Source organism: Drosophila gunungcola (genome assembly GCF_025200985.1).
Source record: "Drosophila gunungcola strain Sukarami chromosome 2R unlocalized genomic scaffold, Dgunungcola_SK_2 000020F, whole genome shotgun sequence".
In the NCBI taxonomy this organism is placed as follows: Eukaryota; Metazoa; Arthropoda; class Insecta; order Diptera; family Drosophilidae; genus Drosophila; species Drosophila gunungcola.
In genome coordinates, this window is record NW_026453174.1 from 1,250,565 (window position 1) to 1,271,466 (window position 20,902).

The 20,902-nt window shown below is 41.4% G+C and overlaps 8 protein-coding genes across 9 annotated transcripts; 3 read left to right on the forward strand and 5 right to left on the reverse strand.

The window, feature by feature from the left end:
- The first annotated feature begins 6,221 nt into the window (after window positions 1-6,221).
- On the forward strand, window positions 6,222-6,935 carry LOC128256459 (uncharacterized). Its single transcript, XM_052986836.1, has 3 exons — window positions 6,222-6,349; window positions 6,407-6,600; window positions 6,654-6,935. Exons 1-3 carry the CDS (start codon window positions 6,303-6,305, stop codon window positions 6,761-6,763), a joined length of 351 nt encoding a protein of 116 aa, XP_052842796.1. The 5' UTR covers window positions 6,222-6,302; the 3' UTR covers window positions 6,764-6,935.
- A 777-nt stretch (window positions 6,936-7,712) lies between these two features.
- LOC128256569 (uncharacterized) lies at window positions 7,713-8,242 on the forward strand. Its single transcript, XM_052987028.1, has 2 exons — window positions 7,713-8,045; window positions 8,105-8,242. Exons 1-2 carry the CDS (start codon window positions 7,870-7,872, stop codon window positions 8,133-8,135), a joined length of 207 nt encoding a protein of 68 aa, XP_052842988.1. The 5' UTR covers window positions 7,713-7,869; the 3' UTR covers window positions 8,136-8,242.
- Window positions 8,243-8,494: 252 nt separating this feature from the next.
- Window positions 8,495-9,015, forward strand: LOC128256570 (uncharacterized). Its single transcript, XM_052987029.1, has one exon. The coding sequence runs from the start codon at window positions 8,582-8,584 to the stop codon at window positions 8,717-8,719; it is 138 nt and encodes a 45-aa protein (XP_052842989.1). The 5' UTR covers window positions 8,495-8,581; the 3' UTR covers window positions 8,720-9,015.
- An 851-nt stretch (window positions 9,016-9,866) lies between these two features.
- Window positions 9,867-11,275, reverse strand: LOC128256564 (serine protease grass-like). The gene is made up of 4 exons (XM_052987021.1): window positions 11,034-11,275; window positions 10,935-10,980; window positions 10,697-10,875; window positions 9,867-10,634 (listed from the first exon to the last, which is right to left on the reverse strand). The coding sequence occupies exons 1-4, from the start codon at window positions 11,251-11,253 to the stop codon at window positions 10,153-10,155; spliced, it is 927 nt and encodes a 308-aa protein (XP_052842981.1). The 5' UTR covers window positions 11,254-11,275; the 3' UTR covers window positions 9,867-10,152.
- A 618-nt stretch (window positions 11,276-11,893) lies between these two features.
- Window positions 11,894-13,375, reverse strand: LOC128256565 (serine protease grass). The gene is made up of 4 exons (XM_052987022.1): window positions 13,001-13,375; window positions 12,894-12,939; window positions 12,474-12,652; window positions 11,894-12,414 (listed from the first exon to the last, which is right to left on the reverse strand). The coding sequence occupies exons 1-4, from the start codon at window positions 13,230-13,232 to the stop codon at window positions 11,987-11,989; spliced, it is 885 nt and encodes a 294-aa protein (XP_052842982.1). The 5' UTR covers window positions 13,233-13,375; the 3' UTR covers window positions 11,894-11,986.
- A 106-nt stretch (window positions 13,376-13,481) lies between these two features.
- LOC128256566 (phenoloxidase-activating factor 3) lies at window positions 13,482-14,903 on the reverse strand. The gene is made up of 4 exons (XM_052987024.1): window positions 14,674-14,903; window positions 14,571-14,616; window positions 14,077-14,228; window positions 13,482-14,013 (listed from the first exon to the last, which is right to left on the reverse strand). Exons 1-4 carry the CDS (start codon window positions 14,867-14,869, stop codon window positions 13,562-13,564), a joined length of 846 nt encoding a protein of 281 aa, XP_052842984.1. The 5' UTR covers window positions 14,870-14,903; the 3' UTR covers window positions 13,482-13,561.
- A 108-nt stretch (window positions 14,904-15,011) lies between these two features.
- Window positions 15,012-20,848, reverse strand: LOC128256559 (transmembrane protease serine 9-like). The gene is made up of 13 exons (XM_052987006.1): window positions 20,795-20,848; window positions 19,821-20,104; window positions 19,714-19,759; window positions 19,251-19,429; window positions 18,760-19,192; window positions 17,995-18,254; window positions 17,889-17,928; window positions 17,655-17,830; window positions 17,273-17,599; window positions 16,499-16,771; window positions 16,395-16,434; window positions 16,157-16,335; window positions 15,012-15,706 (listed from the first exon to the last, which is right to left on the reverse strand). The coding sequence occupies exons 1-13, from the start codon at window positions 20,812-20,814 to the stop codon at window positions 15,303-15,305; spliced, it is 2,661 nt and encodes an 886-aa protein (XP_052842966.1). The 5' UTR covers window positions 20,815-20,848; the 3' UTR covers window positions 15,012-15,302.
- Window positions 17,122-18,247, reverse strand: LOC128256567 (CLIP domain-containing serine protease B10-like). Of its 2 annotated transcripts, none has more exons than XM_052987025.1 (4): window positions 17,995-18,247; window positions 17,889-17,928; window positions 17,655-17,830; window positions 17,122-17,599 (listed from the first exon to the last, which is right to left on the reverse strand). In XM_052987025.1, the coding sequence occupies exons 1-4, from the start codon at window positions 18,218-18,220 to the stop codon at window positions 17,199-17,201; spliced, it is 843 nt and encodes a 280-aa protein (XP_052842985.1). In that variant the 5' UTR covers window positions 18,221-18,247; the 3' UTR covers window positions 17,122-17,198. The 2 variants fall into 2 exon arrangements, with proteins under 2 accessions (XP_052842985.1, XP_052842986.1); XM_052987026.1 differs by having other exon boundaries at window positions 18,161-18,218.
- Window positions 20,849-20,902: the final 54 nt, after the last annotated feature.

A 20,902-nucleotide genomic window follows, 5' to 3' on the forward strand; every position in this document is an offset into this window, starting at 1 on the left:
CTTTTCCTCCGCCTGCCTCCCTTTTTGGGATGGTGTCGACATGTGCGAGTTGCTGGCAAAGTTCTGCGAGCAATAAATTACTATTACAATGACAATTCCACCCGCAGGAGCATTTTTCACGCTTCGGTTACGCTTCCTGTTCCGCTTTTCCCCATACGTGAGATATTTTCCAGCGCTGATCAATGCTAGATCACGTTCTGATTCTCCAGCATTACCCGCTGGCCAGTTCCAATTCACAAGATGTCTACAATAAGAGACGACGACAAGTGTAAACAAAAACAGAGTCCGGTTATCCGGATGTCTGGATTAACACTTGAGTTCCTGGCAAAAAAGCAAAAAAACCAAGGCAAATAAAGCAAGTAAAGCAGCAAAAGCCCAGACACATCGACTTGCGCTAGACTGGGCAAAGAAAATATTGTTCCTGGCCGAAATGTCAAAGCTTAAAGTCGGAGGGAGTGGTAATGCCAATGCCGTGTTTATCCTTACCCCCGCCTTGTGTTTTAATCAGTCAGCAGACGTCCGAAGTAATTAAGTGAGTCTGGAGCAGGAGCTAGTTGCTAATTGAATGAGCTTAGCTCGGCCTGTTTCGCTCGGCGTTTATTTGATTTATTAATTTGGCCAGGCCCCGCCCCACTGCTTGCCACAATCGATTACCAAACTCGGACTCGAGTCGAAAGGAAGTTTGCGTCAGCTTTTATTTACGCAAACCGAAACATATTAAAAATTTACGGCTCGTTTACTGCGATTTGTTCAATTAAGTCGATACGTTTCCTGATCCCTTTCTCCGGAATCTCGGAATCCTCCGGCTGCCTCCATCAAAGTTGGATGGCAACTTCAGTGTGCTTCGTCTGATTCTCTTGGCCGCCACTTTTAATTTTCTTCAAGTTTATTTGCCGCTTTCCTGTGATTGCTTCATCCCTTTCATCCAGTGAGTCAACCAGCCGACCAGCCAACCAGCCACCCAGCAGCTTTCCTTTTTAATTTTTATTGAATTGGCTCTTGTTACTGCTTAGACTTTGGATTGAAATTAAACGAGCGTGGTTTATGGCTGCAGTCGCCGGGAAGGAGTGAAATTTAATCAAGTTATGCACTGCTGCTGGCGGATGGATGGTGGTGGTGGTGCTGCCAACAAAGAAAACAAGTCTCAAGTGGCCGGCCATTGTTTAAGCCAAGGCGAAACTTTTCCAGCCCGAAACTTAATTAAAAAAAAGAATGAGTCGCACATTCGCAGGGGCATCATACCACTGGGCTAATACATATACTCGTATCCCCTGGATATGCACATATTTGGCGGCACAAGTGAGCCCACTACACAAAGCTCATGAAAGCCACGACCGCGAAATTGCGCGTAACTTGGCATAATATTGACCAATATGGCTAATTGTGTATACGCCATGTAGTAAAGTGCTGCAGTGCAGGAGCTGACTGCCTACCGCAAACAGGCAAACACACGCCACAAAGTGAAGCCGTGCACATCAACGTAATAATTGCAATAGTCGAAATGCCGACACTTGCGGACAACAACTGAGCACGGAGAACGGAGTGCTGGCAAGGAGCCAGGCGGCAGGTCAACTGTATATACTCGTTGTGTATGTGCAACACACACAAAGTGCAACATCTCCATCATCAGCATCATCGTCATGGCCGGAGGTTGCAGGTCGGAGTTCAGAGGTCGCAAGTCCTGCGCTTGATAATGCTGTTGCGTCAGGAAACTTGAAATGAATTTGCATAAACTTCGGGCCTGGTTGCGAGTCGTCCCAAATTGAAATATGCCAGGCTGCCAAAACAAAAGCCAGCGAACGGCAGCAGCAGGCAGCAGGTGAAGGCAGTCCTCGCCCTCGTCCTTCGGCTTGTCGACAAGGGTTAAGAAATAGGTTTTAGGGTTGCCACGTTGGCAAGCTGACTTTATTTGCAATATGGAAATATTTTTCATTACCTTGTCTCCATCTCGACCCCAGTTTCCCCCTTTCATGTCAATCGCTGGCTGTGGTTCTGCATGCGGATGTGGATGTGGATGCGGATGTGGATGGGGCTGCGGCGCTTGTCTTGACATATTTTATAGCAATATTTTTGATATTCCCTGTTAGTCGCTCAGCCACTTATATGCCAATTTCTCAGCCAAACTTGGGTGAAGTGAAGTGAAGCGAAGCCAACTCAGCTTCGTTTTGGGCTTTAAGTTTTAACAAAGAAAGGATAGTTCATAATGAAAGTTTTAGCCGTAGTCAGAACTAGCAAGGCACTCAGAATAACTATTTTTTATCGCATTATATAGCACATATTACCAATGTGCCATTTTTTAAATTTTAATTTGCGTTTGAAAGATCTGAAGTGGAAAGAGTTACCTTGTCTTTGATAAATTTGTTCTCACCTCTTAAATACTTCCAATAAAGCTTTAGTTTGGTGTATTCAAAATAAACAATGAGTATTTGTGTGCTGAAACTTGGTCTTGTTACTTAGAAAGCATTAAATGCTAACTAATAAAAATAGTCTTTAAATAATAATTGAAGTCAAAAGGGGGTTCTTAAACTAAAGTGCTTATTGATTGACATTGTAAATATTTGTAGATTAAACCACTGTTAATTGTATTAAGAACTATTTAAAAAGCTATCTCAAAGTGATGGAAAAATTTGATTTCCCATTCTGGCCCGTTCTCTTGTGTAGCCAGCAATATGGGTTTAGGTGACGCTTTGGCTCTGCAGGCACTACAAACAACCGTGACCATATGCCAACCCATCGATCCCGGCTAATGGGCACTCGACCCGCACTTGAAGTTCCTGTTTGCTTTCGCCTGCCACTGCTGACAGATGCGGATGGGGGTGCAGATGTGCGGATGCGGACATGAATATGCGGATGTATGTCGAGAGTGCCCATTCGAGAGCGAAAGTCACAGAAGCTGGTCGAACAATTGAGCAATTGACAGCCAATGGAGTCATTGCAAAAGCATATATGCACTATGCTTAACCTGTGCCCAGGATACGTTGGGCATTAGCGATAATCCCAAGTTTGCCAGATTGCGCTTATGCCACTCGCTTAAATTGAATTGCCACGACGCTGAGCCAGCGACTTTTAATGCGTTCCATGCAAATAGAGCGTTCCTTCAGAGCCAACTGCCGGGCACGGACAACAATTACGCGCATTATCCTTTCGACTGGACTCGGACACGGACACGGAACGGACACGAATCCGGATCCGGATCCGGACGATAACACGGCGTTTGCTTAAACAAGCATAAATGCGAAACGCTAAAAGGACACTAAAAACGAAACGGAAACGAAACTGTTGCGTTCGCTAGTCGAATGTTTTATGCTCTGTTTAATTTGTAATACCTTTATAATATATGTTTAAATAATACTAAACACGATATCTTAATTATTAATCAGTTCAAAAACCACAAAAATTACTATTCTTGAATTTAATCGTTTCATGACTAACCAATTATTTTGTAAAATATCTTTAAAAAGAAAGCTGTTGGTTTAAATAAATATATTAAGAACAGTAAAATACTTATATGATTTTCTAAGATTTTCTAATTTCTAAATAATAATATAATATTCATAGCATTCAAAATATTAAATAAATATTTCCAATCAACTTACAGTTCAAGTAGCTATGACCTCAGATAGCGTATAAAAAGTGTTCTGCAATTTTAATTTGGCTAAGTAGCAGCCAGTGACAGACAGCGGCACCAGGATGCGAATACCTAGTTAGCCGGAAAGATGCGGATTCGACCTGCGGATACCCTGTAATCCCCAGGGAATCGGGTGCCCTTGGACTCCTTGTTCTGTGGCCCCGAATGACCGGACCTCTCAAAGCCCAGAGCTACCCTGCGGAGTCTGAAAAAAACGCTAATTTAATTTTAACTTTGTGCATCCTTTCCTCGGACCTTCTGTGTCGGTCCTTCTCCGCTGTTTGGCCATATATATAGCCTTGTGTTTGATTTCTCTGTCAGCGACTTTGGCACACTTTCGCATTAGAGAGCTAAACTTTGGGCGAGTGGGCGCAATGTTGAAGTGAGCAGCGGGGTTGGGAGAAAAAAGAGTAAAAGTAAAATATTTGTCCTGCCACGGCCATTGCAAGTGAACAGCGCTGATTGCGGCACTAAAACGGAACGGGCTCTTGTGCGGCGATAAGATTTCCAGATCCCAACTCTGACTGCCAAGTTAATCGGTCCGAAGTTTGGCCATCCCCGTCTAATGCCCTGGCCAAACTTTTGGGCCCGGCTCAAAGGCAGTTGGCACCTCGGTCCGCTTTCAGTTATTTACGCAACGACGCCTGAACCTGACAATCAGCAGCAATTTGCCGCAGCTCCTGGAATCCGTACCCGCACTCGCATCCACGTCCACATCCACATCCACATCCCCATCCCGCATCCGCATGCGGATTCTTATTCTTATTCTTATTCAGAAAGCATCCGATAAGCATAACAGTTGTCGTCGTGCCGTCGGCTCGCACCTTGGGATCGCATTTTTGGGGTGTATTTGCTGGTCCCCAGTGATGAGCAATCATTTTATTAAATACTTGAAAAATAAAACAAATAACTTGATTTAATTGAGTGTTGCAGCTACAATTATTATTTTTATAAAAAAAAAATTTTTTACTTCGAATGAAACATGTTCACATTATTAAGCTCTGTCTACAGATTTTATTTGCTACTTAAATGAAGTGACTGTGATTAGCCAAAATGTGTATTAAATACTTGGAAAATCCTTTTTGTTTGTTTTGAAGAATTTTTGTTTTATAAGCCCTGTCGACAAAATTTTAAAGCAGCATTTAAATAATACCTATACTTTTAATATTAATTGTAAACTGATTTATACTAGCCTACAAGAGAAGTCATATTAACATAAGTCATTGGATTTGGTTAACAAATACCAAAAAAATTTAGGAACAAACAAGATTTATTGAATTACTTTAATAAATGCGATTGCCCATACTTCAAAGCAAACATTCAGGTGTTTTAATGCACGATATTTTAATAAAATTCCTACTTTATTAGCAAGAAGCTTCCCTTATTCACTGAGACCGTTTTTAAAAATGCCATAAAAAGGACAAATTGTCACCTCTGGTGGGTCGGGTGGGTTCAGTGGGTGGCTGAGCGGTTGGGCGGGTGGTCGCTTGATAGCGGTGCGCTGCTGCCAACAAATCGTCGCCAGCTGGCGGCGACAATAAAACGTTTTACAATGTAACCAAGGCGACGACAAGGAGCAGGATCCGAGTGGCCATGTGTGGGCAACAATGTGCAACAAAGTTCATAATTGTTTATGGCGACGGCTTCGATTTGATTTTTATGTCTTCAAGGGTTTGGGGCAGTGATTGAGTGTCGGTCCAGCGAAAACAGGAAGTCACATACGCCTCACACGACATTTAACGCGGGAAAAATTCTTGGAAACGTTGATTTCCTCAGGATACAAAACTTTGTTTACCATTTACTCGAATTAACACTTATAGCAATTACTGAACAAGGAACAATAAACCAATTTTATTTTTTAAAAAAATCTTTAATGCGAAACAAATTATTCAATCCAAATTACATTGCACTTTAAAAAAAAATAAATTAAAAAATACATACAAATACATTACATATCTTACACATTTCGGTGGATAATATTTTGTAGGTCTTCCTTTCTGTTTTTCATTTGGCTTAATGGCACATAGGCATTAGGGATGAAATTTCATACTATAATAATCCCCATCCTACGGCTCCAACCACCACCCTGTTGGCTTCATTATATTGAAACTTTGACGTCGTTATTTTGCATAATTTACAGCACGCTTGAATGCAGCAGCCAAGTATATTTCTATAACTACGCCGGAGAGATGGGGAAAATGCGAAGGAAATTGCTGGGGAAAACTGTGCGTGTCGGTTGTCAACGCTACCTTGGCACATGCGAAACGTGAACTTCGAGACATCGAGTTAATGATTCGCACTTGTTCGCCCCCGACTTTTGCCACGCCAGTAATGAAGTTGATTTATTGCATTACAAGACGTCCCAGGCCCCTCGATTCCTTCAGCTCAAACGCGGAGCATTGAACTCAGTGCTCCATTGAAGGCAGGAACTAAAGACAAAAATAGATGCATTGTGGCGGCTGAAGTGCATATGCTAGTCCGCTAGTTCCGCTAGATCGAACCATTTCCTAGGCAGCTATAAATAGCCAGGGCTCCCTTTTTCCGACTCAAGACACGCGTCTGCGATCGCCAGCCGTCGTCTAAGGCCTAAATTTAGAATGTGGAGAAGTAGGGCCCCGACAGCCACCCAAAACCAGAAGTCTGGAGCCAGAACTTTAGTTTGTTGAGGAGCGCCATGGAGTGCAGAGCGGTTCCCATTCTTCCCACCTATTCACAAGCCTGGTTAGTAGAGTAGTGGGAGTTCAAAGATATCAAATTTAGAAATTTATTCTCCGACAGTGGTACTTCCCTGCCCCAAAAGCCGTCCCTTTGCCGAACACTCTTCGATTACGGACCGCTGAATGACCCAGTGACAATACTCATAACTCTAGCCGTCGTTGTGGGATCCTTTTGTCTTTTAAGTGGTTTTATTCTGCTCTGTGTGGTATCGAAAGCTTGGCAGGATGAGACCTCCGAGGCCATATTGCTAATGGGTAAGTTAAAGTGTTTTAGTGGTCAATACCCAGTCTAAAATTCCGTTTTCCAGCAATTGGCTTCTTCATAACCGCGCTATCCTGCGTATCTTGGAAACTAACGAGAGCACAAAGGATCACTCAACTGGTGAATGCCCTCAGCGTGGAAACCCAGACAGTCTGACCTAAGAATATTGTTTATAAGGCTCTAGTGGGTCTATAGTAAAACCTTTAAAAACTCAGGTGCTGCTATTTATTCCTAATTACCCGAGCGATAACCTTAAATGTACAAAAATAAAAACTAGCATATTAAAATACATTGCAAGTTACTGATGAACTCAAGTTGTTCGAATCAATTTATTTGCACTTTCTCATCACTTTTAAATTACCTATCTGCCTGTTTTGTAGTATAAATACAAAACAAAAGTTGTAAATAAAAAACTAAAAATAAATTATTAGTTCGTTGACCGCATGTAAATAAAAAACTAAAAATAAATTATTAGTTCGTTGACCGCATATAAAAGCAATATAGAGCAGGTAGATTAAGATATATATTCCCTCCGGTTAAACGAACATTTTCAAATTAATCTTTATTAGCTATGCGAATCATTATTGCAAAAATCTGAATTAAAAAAGCAATGTGAACATGACAGAATAGTCTATATATTCCAACCAGTCGAACAAACTTTAATATTAAATCAATGAACGATTATAAAAGCAATATAGATAAAACAAATATGCTCGACATTCGAACAACCTTGCAATTTTGCGAATCGAATAATCTAATCTTAATTAACCTCTCATCTGAATGATTATTATTGAGAATCCTTAAAAATAAAAACGTCAATCTCCGAATTCGGCTGTCCCGGATCATTGATGAATTCCTTTCGGCATGTAAATGCCTGAAGATCCCTTTGTGAAAAGAACTCTTACTTTGTTTGTCCCTCAGCATTTTCTTTGCCTTTGCTTAGCAATTACCTGCTCAATGTAGGCACATTCTCTATAGTGTAGTTTCTGCTCAAAAGTGGTGCAGTATATGGGATCAGTCGGAGGAGATGGTCACTGCAGGTTTCACTTTATCAGTCCAGCCAGCTGAAAGGGACTGTCATTCAAATATAATTTTTTTTCTCAGTGATTCTTTCCGTCTAAAATTGTGAACTGTAGGTAACTAGAGCTGATTCGCCACTCGACATCCCTCGACATTTTTGGCGGGAAATGAATGCAGCTGCTTGGGCTACCTGAGCACATTATTCCTTGCGTCCTCAGTCTGCTGTGAAAACTCTTCGAAGGATGCCGCATTTGCAGAACGTCGAGCGGGACTTGCCCCTGCACTGGGCCCTAAATCCTATTCGCATACCCCAAAACCTCTCCATAAATACAATTTCTCTGTATCGAAAGATTTCGCGGAATATGTGGCGCTGCTGCACTCAACTTTGCAATAGTCCCAAGTTTCAGCGTTATGTGCGGTAAGTGTTGAATACGGTGTGTATATCCAGATGATCCCGACTTTAAACGTTTCATTCAGATTCCTCGAGTCCAGTCTCTGCCAGTTCTAAAGAGCAATGATCTAACAAATTACGCAGCCGCCTTGTCTTTAAAGCGAATTTCTTCAGATTTGCAATCTTAACACGTAGACGATGCCAAAATGTGTTAGTTGAATTCATTATAGCCAAGCCAGTCAACGATCGCGGTTTGGAGGGGCTTTCGATTTGTTCTGAGACTTCAGAATGCAGTCATACATACATTTGTGGCATCGTAAAGAGGGCTGTGTGGAGTGGTGTAGGCGTGACGCCAGCGGATCGGGGCATTACCAATCATTACCTTCGACTGGGAAACTACCCCACTCCGGCGAACCCATAATCCGACCACCTGCTGGGGGAAAATACGTCGCCGTCGTGGGGCTGCAATAAATTCCGGCCGCTATCAGGCCGAGCTCTCAGTCTCGTTTCAAAGCCAGTCGCGCAAAGATTGTTAATTGTCAAGTCAGAACCAAGCTCAGAATATGGAGAACATTCGGTTTGTGGGATCAGCTCTCAGAGCCCTCATGCTCGGCAGCCTGCTGCTCCTGATGACCGCCATTTACCGGGAGGACAACAATGCCGGATCCCACTACATCCATCCAAGACACACCATGCAGTGACTCCCCCGGAATCTCTGAATACGGATTTACAATGCTATCTATTCCGCTGCCACCAAGTCGCTCAATAATGCGCCAGAATAACCGGTTGCGTTTGTTGCCGGTTCGACGACTTATCTTCATATCGACTCACTGCAAAAATAACATTATCAGCATACACTGCGCAGGCGGCAGTAGAAATAGTAGTTCTTTAAAACTCTTCCCCTCGTAAAATAGTATTACCTTGTATATATATTTTATAACTTTAAACCCTAATTACATCAACTATGAACATATTTTCTGTTGTGTTAGTGCTCGAATATGTTTGTGTTTTAAATTAAAAACTTTTGGTTACCCCATAAGTTCAACGAGTATTGTAGTACTCGACGATGTGCACGCTCATCGGCACTGAATCAACTCCCATATGGTCTGAGATCGGGAGGTGCTCACAAAAATCGATTAGCAAGTCAAACGATCCGAAAATATTTATAAAAAATATATCTTTTATAAGCACGTGTGGGCCGACATGACTCGACTCCAGCAAAAATATCTTTCTTTATCCCTGACACAATTTATAATCTGACCTTTGCTAATCACCGCACTCACGTTTTTGTTATTGGAACAAGTGTGTGTCTAATTCTTTGTTATTTGTGCAAACTGGTTTTTAGAACGTACAAATTGGTTTGGCATAATTTTATTTGCGGAATACCTAGTACAATCCCCAATGAATTTATTTACTGCACAAAAGAAAACAGAATTAAAATTTATCTGAATTAATCATATTATGTTTCTAACTTTTTACGATTAGATTGGTAAAATAAAAGTGTTTAAGTTAATTCTTTAATTTGTACTGTTAACTCAAAAAAAAAATTAATAAAATGTTCTTCTGAATGTACTATAATATTTTTATAATTTATTTTTTTAATTTAAACCTGTAATTTGTAAGCACCGCCAATATTTATTTTCTACGTGTAAGGTAAACTCATTTTACATAACAAATCGCTTAGCTTGGTTTTCAACCCATACTATTATATATACCGCTTTTTCTAGCTAATCAGACAGTCAAGCATTTCTTTGTTTTAAGAAAAGAACATTATATTAAAAAAGTTCCATAGACAGAAATATAAAATTTAAATAATTTTGAATATAAAACACGTATATATTCCCATGGCGCTTTCAAAAAATTGAATGTTTAATTTCAGTAAATACAGTAATATTATTTGACTTGGTTTTTGGATTTACAAGAATATTAAAATTTATTTATGATCTTTGAACTCGGGACAAATTGTACGGCTTGGACTTCTCTGCAGTTCTCCTTGAGCTTGACCATGTTCTATGCCGATTATTCGCGCAGTGTTTTTTCATTTTTTGAGCATTTCACATACATACATTTATTATTTTTTTAACCGTCGAAGTAATGTTGAAGCCTTCTTGTTCGCTTCCGTTGTTATCGGCTCTTAGAATATCGGCAGTTCATCTTTATTGTTTTTTTTTTGTTTTAATAAAGGCCGCTGCACGTCACCCGGAGGTCCAAACTGTCTCACCACCCGCTTGATCCAGTCGCCGTGGCTCATGAGATCCGTGATGACGCTGGCGTTTTGGCACTGGTTGTTCATCCAGGTGGCGATTCCCAGCTGGACGAAGCGGTACTCGTTCCGGTACTTCATTAGCCGGATCAGCGGACCGCCGGTGTCGCCGTTGCAGAGGTTGCTGTCATCGTTGCCAGCGCAGATCTGTTCGGAGGTCAATTCTCGGCCAAAGATGCCGGAGCATAGCTCCTTGGGTCGGCGGTTGATTTTCAGTTCCTGGAGGATCGAACTCGTGTTGGCATTTTCGCCCGCGGCTGTTTTTCCCCATCCGGTGGCCGTGAACCAGGTTACCTTATTCACCACTGACTTCGCCCTCTCGTTCACGAAAAAGCAGATTGGACGGATGTAAACTGCAGGTGGGAAGGAGGTCTCGATTATGAGGAAAAACCACTGCGGCTTTCACCTGACCCACCTAGGTACTCCACCCTTTTCCCCAGCCGCAGCATCCCAATGTCGTTGACGTGCTGGTCCGCTTTGTATAACGTATGCTCAAAGGCCATGTCCACATCATAATCCAGGGCAGGTCCGGTGCATCTGTGGATCAAACAGTCCTTCTTGGTTTCCCTGTTGTACTCGCCCAGGCGAACCGTTCTGAAATATACATATTAAGTAAAGAGTTTGGTTGAATGCATCAGAACAGACTATCTTACATATTCACGTCATCGGGGATGCATTGAGCCGCCGTTAGGACGAACCCTGAAATGGAACTATTACTATCTTTTTAGCAAAAGTCTAGTTTAAAAACAAACAGTGGTTGACAAGTGTCCCGGCGCATTTGAACTCGCCGAGCGTATGCAGATAAGCCATCCATGGGTATGTAGCCAGCCCTGCATTCACGCCATTACTTATTCTCGCGCCTATATGAGCTCCACAATTCTCCTCCAGAAGCATTGAATGAGATTCTTGGAGCCATAGGCTACAGATTATTGAGAGCCCGGCGATGTAGCTCTTCATTGCGCGACGAGTCATACTCCTATACTGAGACTTTTGCGCAAGTTTATTTGCCTCTGAAGCTAAGCTTATCTCTGGAACATTCAGGGAAATACCTATGTATATACATTCGGCGGAAATCCAAGAGATCAAAGGTATACGAGATTCAGCCATTCCGCTAGTCTTATCGTCTGTTCGTCTATACAAACAATACGATCCCAGCAAATGGATCGCTAAAGTTATCTTGTACTTTATAATAACTTTTAAAACAAGAAAGGAAGCACGCTTCGGCAAGCCGAAGTTAATATACCCTTGCATAACATAATTTCGATTTTTATGCGAATATGCTTAACAACTGTGATGTTGTGACGATTTTTTGCTACATTATATAAACCTTATATTTTGTATCCCATTGTTCCTTTGCGAGCGTTATGACTTAGTCGTCCGATTTTAATAAAACCTAAACCGTAATTCAACGGACATGGCTAGGTCGACTCTTCTAGTGATGCTGATCAAGAATATATATTCTTTATAGGAACGGAAATGTCTCCTTCAATGCGCTGCAAACTTCTGACTGACATTTTAATACCCTCTGCACGGGTATAAAAATACTAATAATAAATGTATTACTATTGAATCATAATATTATATTAAATACAATGCATATTCATTTTTATTCTAATTAACATGGAAAATATAATATTAGGCTTAAAACAGTTCCTGTTTAATGTATATGTAGTGTAGAATTGGTAAATAAGGAAAAAGTTGAAGACTACATCTCGTTCTTTTGTGTGTAATGCTTCACCACCCGTTTGATCCATTTGCCGTAGCTGATGACGTCCGTGAGTACGCTGACATTGACGCACCCGGGAGTCGTGTAGCTGGCGATGCCCAGCTGAGTGAACCGCTCTATGCCATTGTATTTGAAGATCCTGCCCTGCGGACCACCGGAGTCGCCTCGGCACAAGTTACTTGCATCGTTGCCGGCGCATATCTGTTCGGGAATCAGGCGGTGACTCAACGCTCTAATGCAATCCTCAGTGGGTCGCCGGTTGATCCTCAGCTCACGAAGAATGCGACTCGTCTGGGCATTGGGCTCCCCGGAGGTGAGGCCCCAACCGCTGGCCGTAAACCATTTGAACCCATCCACCTGCGTCTTCACTCGCTCATCCAGGAAAATGCAGATGGGCCGGATGTGAGCTGTGGGTGAAATCATCTCGATTAAAACAAACTTCCCTTGGGGCAACCACTGTACCCACGTAAGTACTCCACATTCCTGTCGACCATCAGCACTGCGATGTCGTGGGACAGGTCTTCCTCATTGTATAACTTGTGCTTGATGGCCCAGATCACTCCGAACTCCTGGGCGGCATCCTGGCAGTAGTGGTTCCCACAGTCGATCCTTGTGTCTCTGTTATGCTCGCCCAGACGAACAATTCTGAAAGAAACCACACTAGTTATCCCTCTTTTTTTTAATAAGCAATGACGTCCTAATTAAAACTTTCCTAATAACTTCTTAAATAATGGTTAGGTACTGTTTTGGTGTTTCGATAGATATTAAGCGAACAAATTTATACCGCTACTCCGATGTCCAACAATTGTATATTGGAATAGAAACTACAGAATTTCTATCTGTGATTTGTAACTGCCAGAGATTTTCATTTGAAACCTCAACTTACAATTCCAAAGCGTCCTTTAAACAATGAGCGGCCGTCAAAACGAACCCTGAAAGGTAGGTAATCATTGTCTGTTAGAAAATAAATAAATAAAATATATTCAAACGAACTGTTGTTGATAAGAGACCCGGCGCATTTAAAGTGGGTGGGCGTGTGCAGAAAGGCCATCCATGGATAAGCTCCCAACCCTGCAGGTACGCCATTCACAATTCTTTGTGCGAATTGATGCACTACTCCGCAATTCTCCTCCAGGAGAATGGAATCACTTCCCTGAACCTGGAGCCACAGGCAGGAGATTACTGCGACCCCAACGAATACCCTCTTCAGTTCGCGACAAATCATTCTCACATACTGACACTACCAAGTCTAAAACAATACATTGTAGAATCTGTTGAGACTCTTATCGGTACGGCTTCTTTCGGAATATATACATACTTAATGTGTTTTCGGACAGGCGCATTTATTGTTAATGTTAGTTAGTGATAACTGATACAAACGCCTCTGAACTGCTCTCTCAATGGCTATCTGTTTCTTAATACATGTATGATGATTTAATATATTTACGTCTAAAATTTCAAAGAATAAAAAACATTTATATTAATTCTTGAAAAGGAAACGTGAATTTTTGTAGGTATTCACTTAAGTTTTCGTACCGAAAGTATTGCTTTGTGTCAGTAGACCTTAATGTAATCACTTGCAATATAGCTTTTATTCGGTGTATACCCTGAAAGCTCGAAAAGGAGCACATTATCCTGAATCCACGAGTAGAACTTCGTCACATTGGTGTAACCTTGCGTTCCCTGGCAATCCAATTTATCCGAAGTCGAGATGCCAAACTGAAAGGCCCGGCTCGTCTGGCTTGAATCTTCCGTTAGTTTTATCAGGGCTGAGCCAGCTATTCCATTGCAGGTTCCTTGTTTATTCACGGGGCCTGCGCAGAATTGGGTATAGATGTCTAACTGATCGCATTGCCTCCTAAACTCAGGATACATCCCAATGGTAATAGTACTGAGGTTTTCTGTGTAGTACTCATCCTTGTGATTCTTCCAGGCATATCCAACAAAATATTCGCCAAGAGGACGCTGGTTCGGGTTCTTATTAATGCAGACCGGTTTAATGTGATCTGTAAAGAGTACTTGCAGTCAGCCAATTGCCACAAAATCATGTGTTTTCAATTCAAACCCACAATTAATAACCACATTTCTGGACAATTTCAGCAGGGCGATGTCATTGCCATCCGAATTGCTGTCAAAGAGGCGGTACCTAAGAGAAAGCTCCACCTTATGGTCTTCCGGGAAGTCAATATTATATCTGCCAAACTCTCCCAAGCGAACTAATCTGCAACAAACAAATCATATAGATATTTTTAAGAAAAACATTTTTGTATTAATTCTTTTTAAAGTTTTAAAGTAAATATTGAAAGTGAAATTTAGTAGCTTATCAATAAGACTTCAGAAATAAATATGTTTATTTAAAAAAAAAGCTTTTAGATTTGCAAATGTACGAATCAAACGAAACCTAGTTCGATTTTTTTGCCCCTTTTACTTTTTTATTCACTTTAGTATTAAAAAAAATTTGTTTCACTACATTTAAAAAAAAAATCCTTTTTCTTAATAAAAATGTTTAAGAAATCTTATAGCTAAACAAAATAGAGTAAATTAAAAATGTTTTAAAACTTACACGGTCGTGTTAACTCTAACGCATTGCGCAGCGGTCAAAATAAACCCTAAAAAATTGTAAATTTATTTTTTACTATTCATAAATATGTCCGTTGCATACATACTTTTAGTGATCAGAGTTCCGGCACAAAAGACTTTATCATTCTCATGCAAAAGAGCTGTCCAGGGTCCCACTTCGTTGGAGGAATTTGTCAGTCCGCAGTCGTTCTCGAGCAACATGGGATCCACTGTGGACTCGCATTTTGTAAAGATAAGGAGCAGGCTGGCCAGCACCGCGAAAGCAATAAATGTGGTGTTCATTGCTAGTTAAACAACGCGTACATACTGAAATTCTTATAGCTCCGAAAGCCTTGCAAATCTTGAATCTTTATCAGTCCCAAGCTGACCCCACAGAGGTCAGTCTGCTGATTCAATTAAAAACATTAAATCATTATACAAAAAATACAGTACACACATTGACATATTCTTTATTCTTTAAACAACACAGTAGAATTTTACAAGGGATCTGTGCAAAGATTGTTCGTCTTAACGTCAACACAAAAACCAGACCTCCTATTTCAAAAGCTTGATGTGCCAAATAAGATCAGCACAATTAAATAAAAGATACAAATTAATACATTATTTGACATATTGTAATATTATTACTTCAGATTTGAAAAAATGGCTGCATTAAACAGTTTATTTTTGTTTATATATTTATTACCAATTTTAAGATTTTTTTGCCACATTCAATTTAATGGATTGAATCATGTGCCCGCATCGTCTGCTGGATCCACCGAATGTAATTCGGCACATACGTGTAGATGGCTGGACTCCTGCACTTCGTTGGGCCGAAGCTCACGATGCCCAGCTGCACGTAGCGGTTGACTCCGTCGATGTCCAGTTTGGTCACCAGCGGTCCGCCGGAGTCACCCTCACAGGTGTCCGTATCGTCAAACCCTGCGCAAATTTGGTTATCCGTTACTGGCGCTAGCAGGGCCCTTCGGCAGTAGTTGCTGTCATATCGGGTGAGCACCGTGGTCTGGAGCACTGTGGCATGTTGGTTAAATGCGGTTAATCCCCAGCCGAAGGCCTGGAACTCACGCACATAACTCGCACTTGCCGGATTAAGAAGCAGGCATATAGGCTGGATGTGTTCTGGGGAATGGAAGACCTATTAGCAAACAGAAGGAACGCTCTAGTGTGCTCGAGTGCCCCGACTTTTAGGTACCCTTTTCTCAGCTAACCAATTTTAGTATAAGTATTCCCCCAAAATGCAATCAATTTTTAGGTGAAGCCATCTGCCGAACGGCAGGAAAAACACTAAAAGCTACAGTTATTTCAATCTCTTCAAATATTCAGTGACGTCATAATAAAAACTTTCCTAATATCCTCGAAAATAAATGTTCGGTTTGGAACATTTTTGGTGTGTCGATAGATATTGACCGAATAAACAGATAGCTCCTAACTTATGGGCGGGGCAAAATCATGAAATAAACTTGCCCTGCCTGGGCACTAATACTACTGGCTTTTTATCTTGACCAAGAATATATAAACTTTGTAGAGTTATATTCACCTATAACTAAACGAATTCAATATGCAACCCACCATTAAAATTGATGCTTCTGTGTAGTTTGAGTAAACCTATGTCGTGTGCCAAGGTTATGTTATTGAAGTGCCGATGCCTGAATGCAGCTATAATGTCGTATTCCTCTGATGCTGGATTGCAAATAGTTCCCTGACAGTCCCGAATCGTTGTGATATCGTGTTCTCCTAGGCGCACCTTCCTAAATCGCAGAAAGGAAAGCAATGCAAAGAAGGCCTATCTTAAGGGATGTGTACTTACAGATTTGTCAGAAGGCAGTGGGCGGCCGTTAGAATGTATCCTAAAATTGCAGAACGATACCAATCAGCACACGGTAATAAATACTGTAATTTTAGGTCACGAACTTGAGCTGATGATCGATCCACCGCCATGAAACTTGTTGTTGTGAGTTAAGTACGCCATAAACGGTGCCGATCTAAGAACTGCTTCTTTTCCGTTCGTGATCCTGGTCCCCAAAAAGGACTCATAGGATACCCCGCAGATGGGGTTCAGGAAGTGGGCTGCCTCCGTCTTCTGCTGTTGGAGGATCAGACAGACGCCAATAACAATCCCCGCCGATAAAGTTAGCATTTCGAGAGACGATTTCTCAGTTACTGAACTCATTGCAACTGGCGGTTCTGGTTAAATACCAGCACCATGCTGTGCTTATCAGCTCACAAATAGCAAGCTGCAATTCCTTGGAACTGCATTACTTCAACTTCTCCTGATTCTCCTGTGTTTACAATTTATTTTGTTTACAAGATAATAGTAGTAGGTACTTGTAACTGTTAAAGCATTTATTGTGTATTATTTATTTATGTTTTTATGTAATTTATGTAACTCCAGGACAAAGGCTTGGACTTGGAAGTAAAGCACACCAAAAAGCCAATTTGGATCGATTCATCGTTGAAATCGCTAACTAACTAACAGATGGAAACTATACCTCCGCATACGTGATCAGCCAGCACTGATTGCATAAGAATATAGATCTCAATAGGATCGAAAAAGCATTCCAGGTTTCTTTTCAAAAGAGTTGTGTTATACAAAATTAATTAATTATTTTAACTAATATCCAAATCTCTGCATAGCTTGTTGGATCCATTGAATGTAATTTGGCACAAATGTATAGACTCCCGGACTTTGGCAATAATCCTCGCCGTAACTCACAATGCCCAGTTGCAAGTTTCGGGCATGTCCGTCGTAGTTCACCTTGACCACCAACGGACCCCCGGAGTCGCCCTTGCAGGTGTCCGAACCCAGGAGCCCCACGCAAATCTGATTCTGGGTGACTGGGAGCAGCGGAAGCCTCTTTTGGCAGTAGCTATTGGCGTACCAGGCTAGCCTCGTGGTCTGGAGCACGGTGGAGGAGTGCTGGGTGGCGGTTCTGCCCCACCCAAAGGCCTGCAGCTCGGTCGCAATGGGAGTGGCCGCCGGATTGAGGAGCAGGCAGATGGGTTGGATGTGAACTGGGGAGCGGGATAGTTATTACCATTTGATATACGTATTAGTGTCATAACCCACCATTGAACACGATGTTTCTGGTCAGTTTAAGCAGAGCTATGTCGTGGGTTAACGCTGCACCGAAGGCTCGGTGTTTGGTTGCCGCCTGGATGTCGAACTCCTCAGCAGGAGGATTGCAAATCCCGCGCTGACAGTCGGGATTCGTGGTACTATCGTGCTCTCCCAGGCGAACCTTTCTGAATAAAAAAAAAACATACCAAGAAGGGTTCCTTATTTCGCAAGAGGATTACTTACAGTTGGGGAACCATGCAGTGGGCGGCCGTAAGGATGTATCCTGAAAAGGGAGAAAAATAAAATTTACTCCACAAAAATGGAAATGAAGGGCATTCGAAAAACAAACTTTGGCTAATGATCGTTCCGCCACAATGGAGGCTGGAGTTTAAGACCAAATACGCCATAAAAGGAGCTGACTTAATTCTCGCTTCCGTTCCGCGAACTATTCTAGAAGACACATTGGACTCATAGGACAACCCGCAGTTCGGGTACAGGAAGTAGGGACCGATCACCTCCTGCTGCTGGAGGATCAGGCAGACGACGATGACAAGCCATGCCGATAAAGTCATCATTTCAACGGATTCCTGGCTACTGAACTCATTGCAGCTGACGTTACTCGTTAAATGAGATTAAAGCTGACCTAATCAGCGATGCAATTCGATGGAATTGTATGGAATACACAGGAAGAAATTCTGTTGCTGTTGTGGAGACTACAAATACAGCAGCATTCTCTTAAAAGAGGTGCAAGCCATCGGCCTTTTCTCACACTAATGCCACAATTGAAAATGTTGCTCTTTGTAACTCAATGCTTGTGGTTTCAAAAAATCAATAAATCTGAGAAGCATGATTAAAGGATACAATTTCGCTACATAGCCTAGTAGTTCACATTTTTAATCTCAGTGAGTCATAAAAATACCATGGCCGTTCTCTGTATTCCCATTCCCATAGATTTAATGAAGGAAAAAATAAAAATAAAATAAAAACTGCCTAGTGTAGGTTAGGGAGTTCTTAAGTGAATTAAACAATGAGATTTTGACTGGTAAGAAAAGTTTTTGTAATGATCCAGTGATCCAACCCCTTTTCACAGTAAATATTGAAAAAAATTGGCTATTAAGTTCTCGGCATTCTTGGTGCCGCCGTATCGGTGTTCATCCTCACCACGGTGGCGATCCAATCGGCGTAGTCCATCACGGACGTGTAGACCCCGATGCCAGTGCAATCCCTGCTCCCATAGCTGACCACTCCGAACTGGGCGGCTTTGAGCATGCCCATGTGGGTCACGTGCCGGATGAGCGGTCCGCCGGAGTCACCGTTGCAGGTATCGCCTTCTCGGCTGCCGGCACAGAATTGGTTCTCGTGCACCAGCCTGGTGAAAGATTCCCAGCAGCGCTCGTTATTGAAACGCTGGAGAATCACGGTCTTGAGTGGCCCCTTCTTTCGGTTCGATTTGGTCTCGCCCCAGCCCATGGCCACAAACCACTCAAGTCTCTCAAATGCGGTCTTATCCGAGGTGTCCAGGATGATGCAGATGGGCTTAATGTGTCCTGCAAAAAAAAATTTAATCAGTATTGTTGCACAAAAGTGTTGACTCTTCAAGCCCACTTTTATACGTGACTGCTCGATCAAGGCGAAGGAGAGCGATGTCGTGCTGGTTTCCCTCCTCAGAAAACTTTCCGTGCCGGATGCCCATGTCTACATTGAACTCCTCGGCTACCGGTATGCAGTCTCCATTAACGCAGTCCACTGTGGTAGTTTCATCGTACTCTCCAAGGCGAACCTTTCTGCTCAAATCAAATCATTAATGTTTTCCCTATACAAGCTATGTAGATAAAAATATAAGTTTCACTACTCCTAAACTGAAACTAGAGGTCTTTAAGGCTGAAAACATTTTAAAAGCATTCGTTTTTCTCGTAAAACATTTGCTTATTTTATTATCTTGAAAATATGTATTATATTTTTAAATTTTTTTAACATAAACTGCCAGCTGTCTTTAAACCAAAAAAACCTCTAAAAAAGCTACTTTTCCTAAATTTAATTTTAATTTTCCCAAATAGAACATACTTACACTGCCATTCCTTCATTAACACAGTGCGCTGCAGTGAGGACAAAACCTGTCGGTAGAATCTCTGTAATTATCGATCGATAAGAATACCTTGAGCTACGAATACTTACGGCGGGTGATGAGGGTTCCTCCACATATTAGTTCAGTGGAGGAGTGAATAAAGGCCATCCATGGGTTTGAATTTATTATCGCGTCCTGGCCACCTGAAACTTTTAGGCTGATGCCGCCAGCAAAGCCGCAGTAATCTTCCAAATATTCAGCAGTGACCTGAAGGCAGAATACCCAGATGACGAGTGCTGCGATCGCTATTATAACGCCCCTCATCTGAACGGACTCATCGACAACTGATGAACAGTGCGGCGGCCAAGCAGCATAATATATTTCCAGATTATCTCTGAAACGGACCAATTTTCGAAGAAACACAACGCTTAAATACCCTCACAGACACTTTTTATAAAAGCAGAAGGTAATTCATAATTATAAAAACAAACAAACAAATTTTAAAATTTATTTAAATGAGTTATTTAATATACACACGATTGTCAATATAACTTCAATAAAACAGCGAAAGGTCAAAAGGTGTTCTAGATATATGTATATATACATACTATACATTTTATTAAATTTTTTTATTATTATTATTTTATATTATTTTCCTGATATATATAAAAAAATTGTTGTATTAAAACGATGTTATCAGTGAACACTTGAATTCCCCATAAAACAGACATATCATTCTCAGAACTTTTTAGCCTCTGTCGCCGGGATCTAATTGTTTTGTTGCCGTCTCACGCTTTCGAAAATACTCTTAACGAGGAATTGGAATTGGTATATTCAGATTAGAATGTGGACTTCACTGGCAAGTTATTTTACTTAAACGATGGAAAACCACAGTGCTTTGGGATATGCTTACTTTCACTTACTAGTAATAAGTACTACAAATTAGTTACAATTTGAAATGATTGAACGTTCTAAAAGAGTGGAGTAAACAGAATATCCTAGATTATAGTAGAAAGCACTAAATACTGAATATTTCAAAATAAATATTATTTATAAAAAAGTAACGAAATTTGAAATAGTGTACCTCGGTGCTGGTATCCCCATAAGTCATACTATTGTTTCCAATCCTTAAACAGGTGAGTAGTTTTCTCCCAAAAGTGGTATCGATACAGGTTCTTGTGTGGGGGCGGGT